The sequence below is a fragment of the Panthera tigris genome, chromosome E2 (assembly GCF_018350195.1).
Source record: "Panthera tigris isolate Pti1 chromosome E2, P.tigris_Pti1_mat1.1, whole genome shotgun sequence".
Taxonomy (NCBI): Eukaryota; Metazoa; Chordata; class Mammalia; order Carnivora; family Felidae; genus Panthera; species Panthera tigris.
In genome coordinates, this window is record NC_056674.1 from 56,005,779 (window position 1) to 56,022,173 (window position 16,395).

The following is a 16,395-nucleotide window of genomic DNA, read 5'->3' on the forward strand; positions in this document are numbered from 1 at the left end:
GAAGTCAACTTTCAAGTACTAGCAGGGGGAGTAGTCATTTTTTCAAGTCATAAACATAGAAAGGCAATTTTAATGTGAGACTCTGTGGGCGATATCTAACCACGTTAAATGTTGGAACAAAGATTTTGAAATACATGTCATGTATCTGTGCATATATAATTTGAGAGAATAAGCATGCATGAGAGAATTCTGAAATAATTTAAATGTATGTTGATTATGTATCTCTAATTTATATTAAGTGTAGGTTGTAAATTAAATATATAGGATTGATACTATCCATCTGTCATCTGTATGCCCATCCATCCATTCATGTACCGAAACCATTATCCAATAGAAATGTAATTTCAGCCACACATGCAATTCTAATTTTTTGTATCAGCATTTTAAATAGGGAAAAGAAACTTGTGTAACATTAATTTAATTTTATATTAATATTGAATCAATTGAATTAGTATATTTTATTTAACCCAATACATGCAAATATGATCATTTCCATATGTAATCAACATAAAAATTAATTTACATACTTTTTTGTACTTAGTTTTTTAAAATTTTTTAACCTTTATTTTATTATTTTTGAGAGAGAGAGAGAGAGACAGAGCATGAGTTCGGGGAGGAGCAGAGAAGGAGGGAGACAGAGAAGCCAAACCAGGCTCCAGGCTCTGACCTGTCAGCCCAGAGCCCAATACAGGACTCACACTCACAAACTGTGAGATCATGACCTGAGCCAAAGTCGGATACCCAACCAACTGAGCCACCCAGGTGCCTCTGTACTTAGTTTTTTAAATCCCCATGTGTATTTTTATGTTGAAAACATCTTAACTGGATCCTAAATGTTCACTAGAAATACTTAATCACTATTCATATCTCATAAAACGTACAGTTAAAACACAGGCTCATATGTTCAAGGTTTCCAAAGATAATAAAGTTTTCCAATAATTGAACTAACCCATTGACAACGACCAGACTGCTGATCAGTGCTTGTATCTATTAAAAATGCTACACGTCTGACGAACATCAAACTACAGTCCTTTCTGGAGACAGCAAACGCAGTTCCCCCCAGAGGACTCTAACTCGTCATTGGGTCCCCTCTCCATGGAATATCAGTAGAAATGCCTTTCCTTTTTGCAACTACCTGGGAAGAATTTCTGGTCAGGAGCTGGATGACATTTGTGTTCAAGTGTTGGGGGGACCCCAAATACAGAGTCAAAACATCATGTTCTAATTATGAGCCTTCTTTCACTAGCTGTGTGGTCTGGGCTATCTCAACATAGGTCTGGGTCCCATCTGGAAAATGAGGGGGCTAGTCTTCTTAAAGTGTAATCGACGGACCGGTAACTTTCCCATCACTACTAGAAATGCAGAACCTCAGGCCTCACCTCAGACCTACTGAACCAAATCTGCATTTTTAACAAGAGCCCCCAAGTTGGAGAAGAGCTGGAGAATGGTTGCCCTAGAGGATTTCTAAATTACCCGTGGGCTCCAAAATTCTGCTTTTATAAATGTGCGCATGAAATGCGGGCGTTTTAAGATGGTGTGGCCTTTCAGAGAGTAGTTGCACACGCTAGGATCCGAAAGCACATTTCAAATGGCAACAGGTACTAAGAATCGCTGGGTGCTCGACTCACCAAGTCCTCCTCACCGCCCAGCAGGGCCCTACAGCCATCCCCACTTTACAGATGGGGAAACACAAGCCCAGAGGTTAAGTACCTGAGCCAGGCTTGCAAGCTAGTAGTTGTGAAGCTGAAATTCAAGTACAAGTTTTCTGGTTCCAGAGCTTCCAGTAAATCTCCAGGCTGGTCAGAAACAGCGTCTCGTGGAAGCAAGGATGCTCCGTGACAGTGACCGAGTTCTTGTGTGTGTGTGTGTGTGTGTGTGTGTGTGTGTGTGTGACGTGCATTTGTGTGTGTGATCTTTCTCAGTTACTGTACCACCTTCCCTTCCTTTTGTATAAACGGAGTATTGGAACTTTGACTTTCTCTGTATATTTAGTAAGCTTCCACTATGTAATAACCGTGTGTCAACAGTTAGGCAGGCAGTCACCCACAAGGCGGTAAGATTCGCCACATCTCCCTGCCCGCTGCTGTCCCTAAAATTCTCCTGGGAACACACCAGCTATATTTTTTTTTAATTATTGAAATATAGTAGACATACAAAGTTATATTAGTTTCAGGTGTATAGCATATTGATTCGACAATTCTGTGCATTAGTCAGCACTCACCATGATAAGTACAGTCACCATCTGTCACCATACAACGTTATGACAATATTATTGACTATACTCCCTATGCTGTACTTTTCATCTCCATAACTTACTTCCTTTATAACTGGTGGTTTGTTTCTCTTAATCCCCTTCCCCTATTTCACCATCGCCCCTCTACCAGCCAGATTTAAAGGAGCTGTTTCCAGAATCTCCTACTGAAGATTGTATTTATGTAAAGAGAAAATATTGATCTCGGACAAGCAAAGAAAAAAAAAATGTGGCCCGCCTGGTTACAGAAGGATCCCTGTATCGGTTACCCTGGTACTGCCTGTAGCTCTCCACCAGGATTTTAAAATAATAGATATGATATTATAATATGATGATAATAGTATAATATAGTTGATATAACAATGTATTATAAATATGTTATGGAGTGTTACATGCAGTATACTGCAACAGTATGTATACATGTACTATATAGATATTTAGATATAGAGATATATATAAAAAACATACTTAGTACAGTGTAACAGCTACAAAGTAACAACTCCATACTATTGACTGATTTTTATGTACCGCAGTCTATGGAATCCTCCTTCTCAGTCATCACCTCACTTACTCTGCATTAGATACGATTTTTACACACGGGGATACACTAATGCCCAAAGCCTAAGTAAGTTGCTGATGAGTCAATGATTCAATGATTCCATGATATCAGTATTCAGTTATAAGTTCAATATTCAAATCCGGATCTGCTGCTTCCAGACACTGAAGCTGTGCTGTCTGAACAACACTAAATTAGAAAAAGAGCGGAACAGAGATGGTCGCTGTCCCTCATGCCAGACTCACCTCTGAGTTTGCCTGCCGTCCCCCAGCATAGATCTCCTCCCTCCAGAGCCTCCTCTGCGTCTTATGAGACAGCTTGCTGAGCTGAGAATTCCCCCAGGGCCCCTCAGCCAGTGAGGGATAGGATGTGAGGATGAACACTCCAGCATTCCTGCCCCTCAGTGGACAGATCTGGGGCATGTTCCCCGCTGTCTGCTGGAGGGTCACAGGGGGATCGAGCTCCAGTCTCATCAATGCATCCTGTCTCCACGTGTCTCCCTGCCCTGTCTCACTTCCCTATTCACTCCCATGTGCTTCCTGCCATCATCTCCCAAAGAAAGACTGTCACCCAAGGCTTTGCCTCAGGGTCTGCTTTGGGGGGATGCCAAGGAGAGAAATTAAGTGGCCCTATGCAGATCAACGTGTGACAATGGCCTGACCAAGGTTTACCCCTGAGATCTCTCTCTCAGCATTAACGTCACAATTGATGAGGAAGCATTTGGGCTGGGCTTGTCATTCCCAGCCACTTTCCCCTGTCTCAGCCTTGGGGGAGTGACAGCGGTCTCGAACCAGAATGGCCCAGGCAGGGTCCAGCGAGATCGTGGATGCGAAGGGAGGTGGGTTGTGGTTTCTGAGTGTCACCGTGGCTGATTCATACCTTTGTCACACGACTGCACATTGGGAGTGTTGTGTTCAGATTACCTCTGAGGCTCCCTGCCAGGCTGACCTCAGCACTCTGTTCAGTGGCACAAGGGGTCCCTGCAAAATGACTGAAAGCAAATGCTATCTGTGGGATTTTTCTGACTTTTCCAATAGAGACAAATCAATCTTCTTTGGGAAGCCTTCCTTTTCTTCGTGATTAGATGTCCCCTGTGCTTCTGGCAAAGGTGGCAGTTTCCTCAATTGGCTCTGCAGATAGAAGGTACATTGGAGAAGCCAGACCCGTTAAAGCTCTGATACGGAGCATGTTCATGGGTGGAATCGCTGTAAAAACCCCCTCAATGCAGATGTGGAGCTAGATTTTACCTTGAGGTGGCAGACGCAGCTCTGCGACAAAACCACAAAGGACAAGAAAAAAAAAAAAAGGTCTAAAAGTGTTCAGGGAAGTATTCAGAATGGCCGAAAACTGACAAGTGGCAGAGGCAGCACTCAGGTCTGCTGATTCCAGACGTGTTGCCTGACAAACGTAAAACTGGAAGGGAGGGGGAAAAAGAAGAACTATGAGGAGACCAGGTGGCTCATATGGGCATCAAATTCGACGTGATGGCATGACCAGGCTTTTTTCCTCTGGCACAAAAAGCTTTTGAGTATTGTTTGATAGTATTCCAGAAAGGAAGGAAGGAAGGAAGGAAGGAAGGAAGGAAGGAAGGAAGGAAGGAAGAAAGAAAGAAAGAAAGAAAGAAAGAAAGAAAGAAAGAAAGAAAGAAAGAAAGAAAGAAAGAAAAGAAAAAGAAAGAAAGAAAGAAGAAAGAAAGAAAGAAAATAATAGAGCCAAGTTTCCCAAATGTTTCATATCAAACCAATTTTTGACTGAAGCATTTATCTTGTCTTCTAAGTATTCCAAGCGTCTGCATCAAAACCCAACACCATGCCTCGTTCTTCTAGATCCTGTTGTCTGGGTTAGGGATGCTGAGACCTACAAGCCTCCTTGGCTGGATGCAGGTATGCTTACAACATTAGGGGAACCCACCCTTCCATTTCATACAATAGTTGCTGAAACCAACATTTTCTTGTGAACATTTCAGATAAGAAGTTGAAAGAAGTTCATGCTGAATAGCCATGTGCTCATAACCTAAATCCTGCAATGAATATTTTACTTCCTTTATCATATATATATATATGTATATGTATATATGTATATATGATACATATACATACATATATAAAACATACATATATAAAACACATATACATACATCAGTCTGTCCCAATAAACATCCATCAATCCATCTTATTTTTTGTATATTTCAAAGTATGTGATGGATGTGTACCACACCACCCCCCAAATACATCTGCATGCTTATTATTGTTTTAAAATTTTTTTTAACGTTTATTCATTTTTGAGAGACAGAGACAGACAGAGTGTGAGTGGGGGAGGGGCAGAGAGAGAGAGAGAGAGAGAGAGGGAGACGCAGAATCCAAAACAGGCTCCAGGCTCTGAGCTGTCAGCACAGAGCCCAATGTGGGGCTCAAACCCATGAACTGTGAGATTGTGACCTGAGCTGAAGTCAGACGCTTAACCAACTGAGCCACCCAGGTGCCCCTGCATGCATATTATTAATTAGACTTTGATATGTTTATAGCTTTTCTGTTCCATTAGGGGTAAAATGTGTATACCATGTTACCCCAAATCCTATTCATAACATTTGGATTCTGACAAATGCATACCAATGTGCAATCCAAACCACCATCAGGACAGAAACCATCCCATTCCCTGAGAAGGTCCCCTCCTGACCCTTTCTAGTCACTGTCTATCTCACCGCCCCTAGTGGCTAGTCACCCTTCTGATTCTTTCCACCATAGATCGGTTTTGTCTGTTTTAGAATACTATGCAAGTGAGATCATACAGTATGTATATATATTTTTATTTGACTTCTTCCACTCAGCATAAGGCTTGTGAGATTTGTGCATATTGTTGCATACATCAGTTTATTTCCTCTTTATTGCTAAGTAGTATTGCATCACCTAAATGTAGCACAGTTGTTAATCCACCCTCATTATTGATGGATCCTGGGTTGATTCCAATTCTCGACAACCACAAATTAAGTGCTGTAAACAATTACCCATGTAAAAGTCTATGTATGGACATAGGTATTCATTTTTCTTGAGTACATACCTAGGGGTAAAATTGATGCATCATAGAGGAGATTCATGTTAGGGATGCTAAGAAACTGCCAGTCCTTTCCCCAAAGTGGCCCGACAATGTATGTGAGTGGCTGTAGCTAAACATTTGCATGAACATCTCATGTTGCTGGTCTTTTTAACCTTAGTTACTCCCGTGAGTGTGCAGTGGGGTCTCGTTGTAGATTTGATTTGCGTTACTTTTAACGATCGTGTGCTTACTGGCCACTCATGCCTCTTCCTTGTTAAGATCTCTTTTCAAATATTTTACCCAATTTTTATTTTATTTTTTTGTCTTTTTGTCATTGACTTATGGGAGTTCTTTACATATCCTAGACACTAGTCCCTTGTCAGTATATATTTTACAAATATTTTATTCCAGTCTGTGGCTTGACTATTCATCTTTTAATCATATATTTTGTTGGGCAGAAGTTCCTAATATTAATAAAGTCTCAGTTTAATGTTTTTCTTTTATGGTTATACCTATAGCTTTCTACTATTATAGTCTAAGAGATCTCTGTCTACCCCCATAGTAGAGAAGATATTCTCTTATATTTTCCTCCAAAAAGTGTACAGCTTTTAACTTTCACATATGACCCCTTTAGACTTATTTTTCATGAATAAAATAGAGGTATGTGTGGTTTTGGTCACTCTATAGATTTTCTCTTTATCTTGGGTTTTCAGCAGCTCAACTGTAATGGGCCTACATGAAGTTCTATTTATATTTGTCCTTCTTAGGATTTGATGAGCTTTTGATTGTATAATTTTGTATGTGTCACCGTATCTGAGAAATCTTCAGCCATTATTTCTCCAAACATTTTTTTTTTCCCAATCTCTGGGATGAAAACTAGACCCTTTGATATTGTCCCACAGGTACCTGAAAAGATTTGTTCATGTTTTTTTTTTCTTTCTTTCTTTCCATTTTCTTCATTATGAATAATTTCTATTGATTTGTATTCAGGTTGACTGACTTTCTTCTTTTGTCTTTATTTTGATGTTAAGGCCAACTGGTGATTATTGTCTTTGATAGATTTTATTTTTCAGGGCTAGAATTCCTGTTTGGTTTCACTTTTATTATTTCTGTTTCTCTGCTGAGATTTTCTATCATTTCATTATTCTAAGCATATTTTCCTTTAGGTTCTTGATCATAGTTATTATAGTTGCTTTCAAACCATAATTGCTTGTTCCAAAATCTGGGTGATCCTTGGAGTTGGTCTCCATCATTTGCCTTTTCCTCTGAGAATGGGTCATAGTTCCCTGTCATTTTCTTTTCAGTGCCCATCAGATATCAGATTGTATCCTGAATATGGTAAAAGATAAGATGTAGACACTCTGGATTCTGTTCAGTTCCTCCAAACGAGCATTTTGTTTGTTCATTCTGTTTTTAGCTTGGCTAAACTCAAAGATGAGTACTCCACCTCCCCTATGGTGAGTGGCAACTCAAACACTGATGCTCGGAGATTGCCCATGCACGCATGCTTCATAGCCATCATCCACAGAGTTTGGGCCAAGTGTATACGCAGGAGTTGGGACTCTATCTCTGAGTCTCTCCTGTCAGGGTTTTCCCCATTTGCGGTATCATGGCTGTTGTCCTGAAGCGTGTCCGATATTCTGTAAGCCCCCAACACTGTGGGATTTCCAACAGACTTTTTTTAGTTGCCTATCTGACATTGACTGATCCTACTCTAGGACTCAGAGCCATAAAAATGGGAAACTCACCCAGTACCATCTTCTCCCTCAAAGGGTTCACACCCTCCTAGTTTCTTCCTGATTTATTTCATTCTCCAGGTCTCCCAGGTAGTTATTTATTATATGGTGTCAAGAGTTTATGGCTGTTATCTACAGGATGGTTGGTCAAATAGGAGCTACTCAGCTATACTGGAAGTAGAATCTTCTGAACATAATTTTCTTTTTTTTTAGAATACAATTCATTGTCATGTTGGCTAATATGCAGTGCATACAGTGAAGTCTTGTTTTGGGGGTAGATTCCCGTGATTCATTGCTTACATACAACACCTGGTGCTCATCCCAACAAGTGCCCTTCTCAATGCCCATAATACATTTCCCCCTCTCCCCTACTCCCCCCCTACCATCAATCCTCAGTTTGTTCTCTGTATTTAAGAGTCTCTTATGGTTTTCCTCCCTCTCTGTTTGTAACTATTTTTTCCCCTTCCCCTCCCCCATGGTCTTCCATTAAGTTCCTCAAGTTCCACATATGAGTGAAAGCACATGATATCTGTCTTTCTCTCACTGACTTATTTCACTTAGCATAATACCCTCCAGTTCCATCCACATTGCTGCAAATGGTAGGATTTCATTCTTTCTCATTGCCAAGTAGTATTCCATTGTATATATAAACCACATCTTCTTTATCCATCCATCAATTGATGGACATTTAGGCTCTTTCCAGCCAAATTTGTACATCATTTTCAGTGGCTTCAGAATATTATTCATTGTAAGGATGTACCACCATTTATTTACCTTATCTTATGTTGCTGTTTATTAATATTATCTCCATTGACTGCTATTGTGATAACTTTGTTTCTAACATAAAATTAACCTCAGTCTGACACACACTTGATTTGAAAGTGAAGAAAGGGACAACTTCTCTAAGCTGAAATTAAATCACCCCATCTGTGAAATGGGGTGGTAAGAATAACAATCATAAATGTACTTTATGAGACTTTAATAAAGATAATACTTCCATGGTATGCAAACAGTAACTAAATGAAACAGTATGTTACAAATGTCCCGTATGACTCTGGCATGTTGGAAATTCAAATTAGACACTCTTTTTGCTGTCCTTGTTATCATTGTCCTTGTTATTCAACTTTCGCTCTCACTCATAATTGCATAAACAGAAGATTGGAGAATAAGTGGTGTGTAACCAAACGTATTTCTTCCATTTCTATAAGTACATATATTATGAGGCTTTTCTTATACATCAGTCAAGTTGTTTTCGAGAACACAGTTTTAATGACTGCATGATACTATGCTAGAAAGATAAGTTATTTCGATGATCAATGATTTCTGAAAAAACAATGGAAGTTACACATATATATATATTATGCAAATTTTTCTGGCAGAAAAACCTTACAAAACGACTTTCTTTTTTTAATGTTTATTTATTTTGAGAGAGAGAGAGAAAGAGAGAGAGAGAATGGAGGGGCAGAGAGAGAGAGGAAGAGAAGGGGAATCTCAAGCAGGCTCCACGCTGTCAGTGCAGAGTCCGATGCTGGGCTAGATCCCCATGAACCGTGAGATCATGACCTGAGCTGAGATCAAGAGTCAGAAGCTTAACCGACTGAGCCACCTAAGTGCCCCAAAACAGCTTTACTTCTAATTGTAGCCTAGCACTTGCTGGATAATGTCAACCGGGTAAAGTGAAGTAGCACATTACAGAAGCTATGACGCTCATTACAAGTACTTTCATATTCAGACTAATAACAAGGACATATCTGCCTCATCCCTTTTAAAGGACACTGCAATGCTCCATCAGCTTTACTCCATTCGTCCCAGTGATGCTATGGCATGGGTGGAGGTCAAGGAGGCTCTGCCTTCTGGAGATAGAGTATCAGATGTCATGGTGATGAAGTGCTCTCTCCAGAATCATCCATAGTAGGAAGGGCCCTTTGTCTCATCCTTCAGCTTTCTCTTCTCTGGAGATGGCTCAAGGAAGGCCAAGTCAGGTTGGGGATGACGGCCAGCTGCCTGGTCCCGATTGGCTGAGGCTCCAAATACAAACCCAGGAAAATTTGAATGCCTGTGCGTGAAGATGTGGAGGGAAAATTTGGTTTCACTCCCTCTCCTTCTCATAGCAGACATTTACTGAATGAATACCTGACTGGGGAGGGTGGTGGGGAGTGATCTCCCCCCATCTCCTCCTCTTCTGCACCCAGGCCCCCCACTAAATGCTTTGCATGCACTATGATTATCTAATTCAATTCTCATGACAAATCTGAGACATATCCTATTATTAGCCATATTTTAGAGGCAATAAAATTAAGATTCAGTTAGTTACCAGCCCCAGGGCCCAGTGTCCCAGTGATATATACTTTGAGTGTCCTGCACCATCAAAATAAAAAATGTCTGCTTGTGTTTTGCACACCCCTAAGAAGTAAAAACTGTATCCCTCAGAATATAGAAGAAGCAATGAGAAGAGTCTTATTCTAACCCCCAAGGAGGGTCATCAGTGGATGGCATAGGAACCTCAGCAGAAAGTTAGTGGGTTATTTTGCAGTCCCCATTAGTAAAGAAAGAGCTGCTGAGACAGATCATCTTTTAACTTCAAAACAACCTGACCATTTTTACTCTTGAGCTCCAGCGACGTGTCAACCCCAGTGGCAGCCCCTGCAGATACGCTGGTAAATGAGAGAGAAGTGGTCTGTATTGCATGAGCTTGATAATCTAGGGAGGAAGACAGGCACAAACAAGGGGTTTATACCTGTGCTAAAGGGGAGTTACACAGTGCTTGGGACGTGTGTCAAAGCCTTCCACCTAGACGAGACAAGGGATCGTTCTGGAGTTTAGAGAATAGGGTGTAAGCATGCTTTTCAATGAAGAGAGGGTACCAGCCAGTACAATAGATGATAGTTTTCCAGCTTCAGAAAGATCTCACCAAGTTGCAACAATGGACTGAAGCAACAGAGATGAAATTGTAGCTCTAGAATGAGGATACAGAATAAAAGCACAGAATCTGGAGATTTGGCATGAGAACAACTTAAGTGGGAAAGGCAAGAAAATGTTCTTCCCCCACAAAGTCAATATTAATTAGCAAAAGCATTTGAGGCTGCTGTTTCAACAGCAACAGTGCATCCCTACATTTGTTTCACAAGGCATGCAAAGGAAAAGAAAAATGTTTTCTATCTATTCCCAGATGATATGTTTTGAATGGTGTCTTCTCTGTCAACTTTTCGGATAAGATGGCTTGTTTTTTATGGGGAAATAAGAAATAAGTTTGGGAGCAATTAATTTAATCCTTAATAAGAATGATTCAGAACCACAAAAGAAACATGGGCTTTCACGCTCTCTAAATGTCTCCACTAAATAGATAGTGATTGGATATTTATAAGAGTTCAGACTCTCCCATAACTAAAGTGGAAAGGATAATGTGTTGGTATGGAATATACAGTTTTAAATACGGCATCTCACTAGATTCTAAACATACCCTTGAGGGGAACTCCCAATGGGTGCGTGCCACCTGTTTGAACAACACATTAGGACAGTTTACATGACTCCACGCTGAACAGGATTAACAAGGATGTGGTGAAGTTAGAAAGGATAATCAGGAGAGGAAAGCTGGAAAGGAGGCAAGATGGGCACTCATAATTCCCACCTGTGCAGTCTTAATACCCACTGGAGGAGGCAGAAGGTCACTGCCCCCCCCCCCGTGTTGTGGGTGTGGAAACTGAGATTTAGAGAAATTACCGACACGCTCAATATCACGGAACTCGTGCGTCACAGACCCCAGGGCACGTCAGCCCCACTAAAATTCTTTGTTTCCCTCTATTCCTCTTTGCTGCCTTCCAATAAGATGAATAATGAAATTGGCTTTGGAAAAGATGCCCGCTCAAAGAGGAACTCAACAGAACTATAGTTAGAAACTTCTTTTCAATATGCACCAGTTGACTTATGATAAGACTTCCACTTTCTCGACGCTTGGAACTTTTTTAATCTTAGAAGGTCTCTAATTGTTTAACATGCCTGATATTAATCATCTGGTTGGGAAGCTATATATAATGAGGGGTGCTGGGCTATTATAACACTCTTCTGCCTATCCCAGGTCATGTTTTATTGAGTTGTCAATATTAATCATCAAGAAAGATGGTTCCAGGTGAGTCTCACCATCTCATCAATAATACTTTACCAACTGTGGCTCTTTGGAGACCAGAAATTTACAATGAGTTTAGCAATGCTGCTGCAGACCCATCATAATTTTTATTACACTTTGTGGCTGTGCCGACTTCCAGGAGAGGCCGTCCTAAAATCCTAATGTGACACAAATCAATTTTCAGATGTAAATTTGGGTGTCATAAGTGGCATTTTTTACACACAACAAATTGCTTGTGTCTGGTTTTGAACTAAGGATCACATAAACAAAAGATTGGAGGCAATTGATTGCATTATCGGCTGGGGAAATTGATGTGGCTGGGGCCAACTCAGCAAGGGGTGGTCAGGGAGAGGATCTGTGACTTTGAAAAGGACTGTTTGGATGTGGAATGTCAGGAGTCTTTGTTTGCCTCTTCTTGTCTTTTTTTTTTTTTTCACATTTATCTAGAAGTATTCACCTTCTCTTTGGGGTTTAGCCACTCTGTGTAGCAGAATGACTATGTGCCCATTCTCAGAGCACATTTGTGGAGAATAATCCATGTCAACAACTTTAGAGAAGAGTGTTTTTCAGCTTTCAAGATAAGGGGGAAACGTATTCGTTTATGAAATAAACATTGACAATGTATCAACTGAAGATGCATTTGGCTGCAAGTTAACAACATGCCTGATTCCGAATAGCTCAAAGAAGTAGAGGTCATTTTTCTTGTGGAACAAGTAGCCCCAGGTATTTGACTGTTGGGATTTGTTTAGCTGCTTAGCAATGCTGTCAGAAAGCCAGGCTCTCCCTCTACTTCTTCCCACCATCCTTCGTTTGCTGACTTTCACCCTCACACTTGCTCCCTCATGGTTGCAAGGTGGCTGCTGCATGGCCAACTATCACATCAGCAAAGTAGAAAGAGTGGAAAAAGGGTAAGCCATGTACATTTGTCCTCTTTGCAGTAAAGACAGTCTTCCCAGAAGCTACCAGAAATCTAGTATTTTTTTCTCACAAGACAGAACCTTATCACACAGCTACCCCCAGCTCTAAGAAAGGCTGGAACAGCAGGCTTGTCTGTTCCATTGGTGCTCTGAACAAACTCAAAGTTCTATAGCAAGGAGAGGTGGAGAATAAATGTCAGGGAGGTAAACAAACAAGTCACTATATGTTGCATGCTCAAATACATATATTTGGGGAACACTGGCTTTATTTTCTCGCTTACAGGACTTCTCAGGGCTTTCAGTATGCTAATACCCATTGAGGACTTTCACGGGGCATAGTTGTGATAGTCAACATTTTGCCAAAATAAACACAGAAGGCATGTGCCCAACTGCTCTAATTGAGAACACATCAGGGCACCAGAACCTTTGAGTGGATCCCATGATCCACTCCAATAAGAATTATTAATAGAATGACAAGCTCAGATAGTAGGCCACTAATGTTTTCAAATTCATGTCAGGTCTAAGGCAGAATGAAGAGAGCTTTTCTCAGATATAGCCTTGACCCTGCAGGCCAGTCATAGGTACCCCCCCCCACCCCCCGCAACCAAGAAAACTCAGCGAGACCCTAAATCTAGACAATATACATACAGTGTTAGTGGCTAAGAGATTCAGTGTTCAAATCCCAGCTCTCCCATTTATAAGCTGTGTGATTCTGGGAAAGAGATTCTGAGACTTGGTTTACTAATCTGTAAAATGGGGATTGTTTGGCTTGCTGGAGCTATAACAAAGACTCCATGGGGGTAACGGTTGTAAAATGCCCCTCGTAAGATAGGGAGCCATTTTCAGCCCAGATCCTTTGTTAAGGGCTGAGCTAAACGGAATGCGTTTATTAAGTCTACATTGGATTCTCCATGTTGTAAAGTCTTGGATAGTTTTGAGTTTCAAAGCAAGATACTCTGACACTGCTGCTTTGACCTTGGCATTTGGACCATGTTTTGAATTCGGGTGTTATGTCTGCTTTGCTGATGTTCTTTGTTCCAAGAAATAAATATAGACGATCAGCCTTGAATCCAGTTCGTAATATGTTGCTTCTAGAAATCATACACACAAACTAAAACAGGCAGTAGCTAAAACTGCACATGGTAAAATTTGTTGCAGAGGGAAAATTGGCTGAAGGATCAAATTTTGCTGGCATCATGGAAAACCACAAAAAAATATCCTATGAAAAATTAAACATCATAGAATGAGAATGAAGTAAAATGACAATGGCCAAAACTACACAGAGGAAACTTTATTATTGACTAGAAATCAATGCAAGAATCAAAACTTCTTTTCAAAACTATAGAACTGCAAAATTGGTCTTGGTAGAATAAAGCCACAAAACACGACCCACAAATCAGAAGTTCCCACTGGCAAAATTTAATTTGGCCAAAACCATCAATGAATCACATAGTTGGCCTAAAATTTATACATACCACAACTAATTGCGATGAATATAATTTCAACAAAGTAAAACAATTTTTTCCTGAAGTTGTTTATGCTGAATAGAGAACTGAACAGCGACTCAATTCAGCTTAATAGCATTTGCCAGAGAAATACTACTGGGTGAAAATTGTTGATATAATTCTGATTCATTTTAACTGCTTTGAAATATGTATAAAAAGCTAGCAAGGGCAAAATAATGAGATTAAAACATTCTGTCTTCATTGAAAATATAACATTTAACATGGCACCTCCAGATGACAAGACCATATTATTATTTATTAACGTTCTTAAGCATTCATTGAATTTTTAAATGTAAGAACTTTTTTTTTTTTCAAACGTTTAAGTCCAATTTTCACTGATTACAAGACGGGTACTAATTACACAAGGTCTTACCTATACGTTGAGAGATGCCTAGCCGGTTGCTTTAATAATGTTACTAATAAGAGAAGCAGGAGGAAGGAGAGTTACCACCTTCGTTGAACACTTACTTTGGAACAGTCCCCATGACTGGGAAGGGCTTCATTAGTGGTTATCTCCCAGCTCCTACACACACATGGGAATCACGGAACTATTTTACAAGTACCTGCTGTTCTGACTCTGTCTTAATTCAGACGTGTACTCCCCTTTTGTCTCATGACAGCAGGACTCTTCTAAATCCCTATGTCTTTAGCTTGTGTTGACACATGGCCAGTGTGACTCTGACATGTTATTTTCTTATGCTGAAGGTGTCTTGTCGAGTTTCATGGGTTTTGTGCTTACCTGCTGCCTATTAGGCTTAAAACTCACAGCACTGTGACTTTAAATGTCAGCATTGTCACTGGGACAATAGAGCTAAAAGCAGGCTGTTGACATTCTTTGGACACAATTTGTGATACCCTTTTCATTTCCTTGAACACTTTCGTGTTTCCAGGTGATGTTTCCCCACAGAGCCACATCACAAAGCCTAGGGTTTGGCGAAATGTGTCTGACCTAGATCAGTAGCCCCTAGGGCCAAAAGCCATTTCTGATACCACGTTGTAAAAACAGATTTCCCTCTCTGGGTCTGGGTCCCTGTCTTATAAACTAAAGGTATTATTACCTACTCCCTGGGATTATTGTGAAAATAAAGTGTAATAAGAGCTTCTCCGAAGAAGTGTGATCTTTTCATAATTCAACATGTGTAAAACTCTCTGTATGTGCTCATCTGGTATTTTAAAACTTTATAGATTAGAAAATACTTCAGATAAATGAATGATCTCTATTTCAAGTTTCTTTCCAACATTTAGAAGCTGGTAGGTGATGATTATGAATGTATATTGCAGTTAAGAACAGGGGTTAACTAACCATGGCCCATGGGCCAAATATGACCCACTGCCTGATTTTATCATTAAAGTTTCACTAGAACACAGCCATGCCCATCCATTGATATACTGTCTATGGCTGCTTTGGTGTCATGGCAGAGTTGAGTAATTTCAACACAAACAGCCTGGCCTACAAAGCCCAAAATACTTGCTCTTTGATCATTTAGACACAATTTGCTAACCCTTGTCTTAGAGTTTGCACTCTAGATTCAGATCTAATTATACACTTGGTCAAATATCACAGCAGTCAGTGAGGTGGGCATCAAACCCATTCTACAGATGTGTAAACTAAGGCACACAGCTTATAATGGCAGGGGACAATTCCTGCCCATTAACACCTCATCGCACATGTAATCATTAGCTCATAGCCTTTCAGTTCTCCATAAATGTTACTTTATAAGGATGTTTTCCGTTGTATAATTAATGTCCTGGCTATATTATTCAATCATCGCTCACTAAGCACCTGCTGTGTGGCAGGCACTAGTCCAGCCACTAGGGCATAGCAGGGAACATAAGACTTCCTATCATCATAGAGTTTATATTCCAGGCTGTTATGCATGTACCTCAGGAGCTCCAGGGGCCTTAATCACACCCACCCACCTCATCACTTTGACTCGCCAAGTGCTGCCATTTATGGTGCCAAGTCCTGCCACTACAACGGTGAACCACACAGATTGGTCTTTGTCCTGGAGGTGAGAGAAGGAGTTCATAGCCCCGTGGGAAATTGCCTTTAGGTCCCATTCTTGATTTCTAGAATGTGATGTGAACTACCAATATCACGAGATATAGTGTGATATCTTTTTTGCCATTCACTTCTATCTTATGACTTTGCTTTTAGGGCTGGAAATAGATGGGATCTGAGTCAACACTAACACGAAAGGTTTGAGGGATTATGCAGACAAGTGCATCTCAGACTTTAAGGTGCCTGAGAATAAATCACCTGGGATCTTGTAA

The 16,395-nt window shown here is 40.4% G+C and overlaps 1 protein-coding gene across 9 annotated transcripts in view; it reads left to right on the forward strand.

Annotated features, from left to right (window-relative positions):
- The window catches only part of CDH13 (cadherin 13), a 1,026,978-nt gene that overhangs the window by 409,179 nt on the left and 601,404 nt on the right, over positions 1 to 16,395 (forward strand). Inside the window, exon 1 of one of the 9 annotated variants that reach the window (XM_042969569.1) lies at positions 4,543 to 4,690. The exons of the other annotated variants lie outside the window; for them this stretch is intronic. Coding sequence (XP_042825503.1) covers positions 4,655 to 4,690 — 36 coding nt within the window. The 5' untranslated portion in view covers positions 4,543 to 4,654. Of the gene's footprint in view, positions 1 to 4,542; positions 4,691 to 16,395 lie in introns of those variants that run through there. 9 annotated transcript variants of the gene reach the window in all.